This window comes from Sinocyclocheilus anshuiensis, unplaced genomic scaffold (assembly GCF_001515605.1).
Source record: "Sinocyclocheilus anshuiensis isolate Anshui unplaced genomic scaffold, SAMN03320099.WGS_v1.1 scaffold147, whole genome shotgun sequence".
NCBI classification, from domain to species: Eukaryota; Metazoa; Chordata; class Actinopteri; order Cypriniformes; family Cyprinidae; genus Sinocyclocheilus; species Sinocyclocheilus anshuiensis.
The window spans coordinates 446,934-448,316 of NW_015549585.1; the positions used below are offsets into that span (position 1 = coordinate 446,934).

The 1,383-nt window shown below is 25.2% G+C and overlaps 1 protein-coding gene across 1 annotated transcript in view; it reads left to right on the plus strand.

The window, feature by feature from the left end:
* sptbn1 (spectrin, beta, non-erythrocytic 1) overlaps positions 1 to 1,383 on the plus strand; it is a 115,636-nt gene that overhangs the window by 104,602 nt on the left and 9,651 nt on the right. Inside the window, exon 31 of the mRNA XM_016446292.1 lies at positions 1,084 to 1,094. Within this exon, the coding sequence (XP_016301778.1) occupies positions 1,084 to 1,094 (11 nt within the window). The remainder of the gene's footprint in view (positions 1 to 1,083; positions 1,095 to 1,383) is intronic.

The window sequence follows — 1,383 nt, forward strand, 5'->3', positions numbered from 1 at the left end:
TATATAAATTAAGTGACTTTACACTTATATAGTGTAAAATAAAAATATATTTTTTATATAAAAAATATATAAAAATGGGTCAAAAATGTATCTGGTTTTCCCTTTAAATTAAGATTATTTTCCTGCCTCACTGGCAGATCTTTTTTTCTTATTTTAAGCATAAAGTCACAAAATTGTGATAACTTTTTCAGAAAACAAGACTTAATATAAAAAATAAAATGTATTCATATAAATAATATTTTTGTGTTAATATATTGCGTCGTTTAGTAAATTAAATAAATGTAATATATTTAGATTAGTATACATTTAATATAAATAAATATTCATATTAATTATTGTGAATAATATATTTAGATTAATATTTGAAGTGTATTATTTTATTAAAAATCATTTCATTAAATATATTTGTTATATATTTAGATTAGTATACAGCTAATATAAATACAAATTTATAATATTGTGTCATATTTTATATATAATGTTATGTATTATTTTAAAATTGAAATACAATTAATATACTAAGATTAGTTCATATATATTAATATGTTAATCACAAAATTATAACCAGTTATTCAGACAAAAACAACTTAATATCTTAAGACATTTTGCTTCTCAAATATCTTTATTTAAAAATATTTATATATTTATACTGGAAAACGAGACGAAAATACTAAAGAAGAACATGATTTTTTGCAGTGACATTTTCTCTAGAAATGATGGTGCTTTATAGATTGTTATAGACTTCCTTTATTAAGTGCATTACTGTAAGCGCTGTTATTTACTGTAAAAGTGAAGCGTGCTTCCTCCTCTTGATATTATTTTCACACATTTTCAGTTTTAATGGACAGTGTGTGTGTGATGTGAGTCAAAATGAACCGAGAGCATTGCTTTAAGTTTTAGTTTTGATATTTAAACCTGTGCAAATGATCTGCCATGATTTTGATAGCTTGGTTCCGCTTTCGTTTGTTGTGTTTGTGATGTGAGCTTATGAAACTCAAACCTGTTGTTCTGTGTTTAGAGTCCAGATATCCAATATGCAGATATTTTTCAAATAAAAATGAATTTTTCTGAATTTTTGCTCAGATATTTTACAGGTAAGCAGTTAACAAGAATGTTTTTTGCACAGTTCAGTGCTGATATATGTGAAAGTGAAAGATATAGAAAGCAGGGTTGCTGATGTAATAAAGATAGATGCATAATACAATATAATGAAAGCAAGTGAGATTTACACAAACTAGTGGAAATTAAATAAAAAATAATCTACAGTATTGATTAAAAATATATGCATTATTCAAAGGCAGCACTGTCAATGAATTTGAAACTGATGCAGGTGATGTGAAGTTTTGTGTGTGTGTGTGTGTGTGTGTGGTGTGTGTGTGTGTG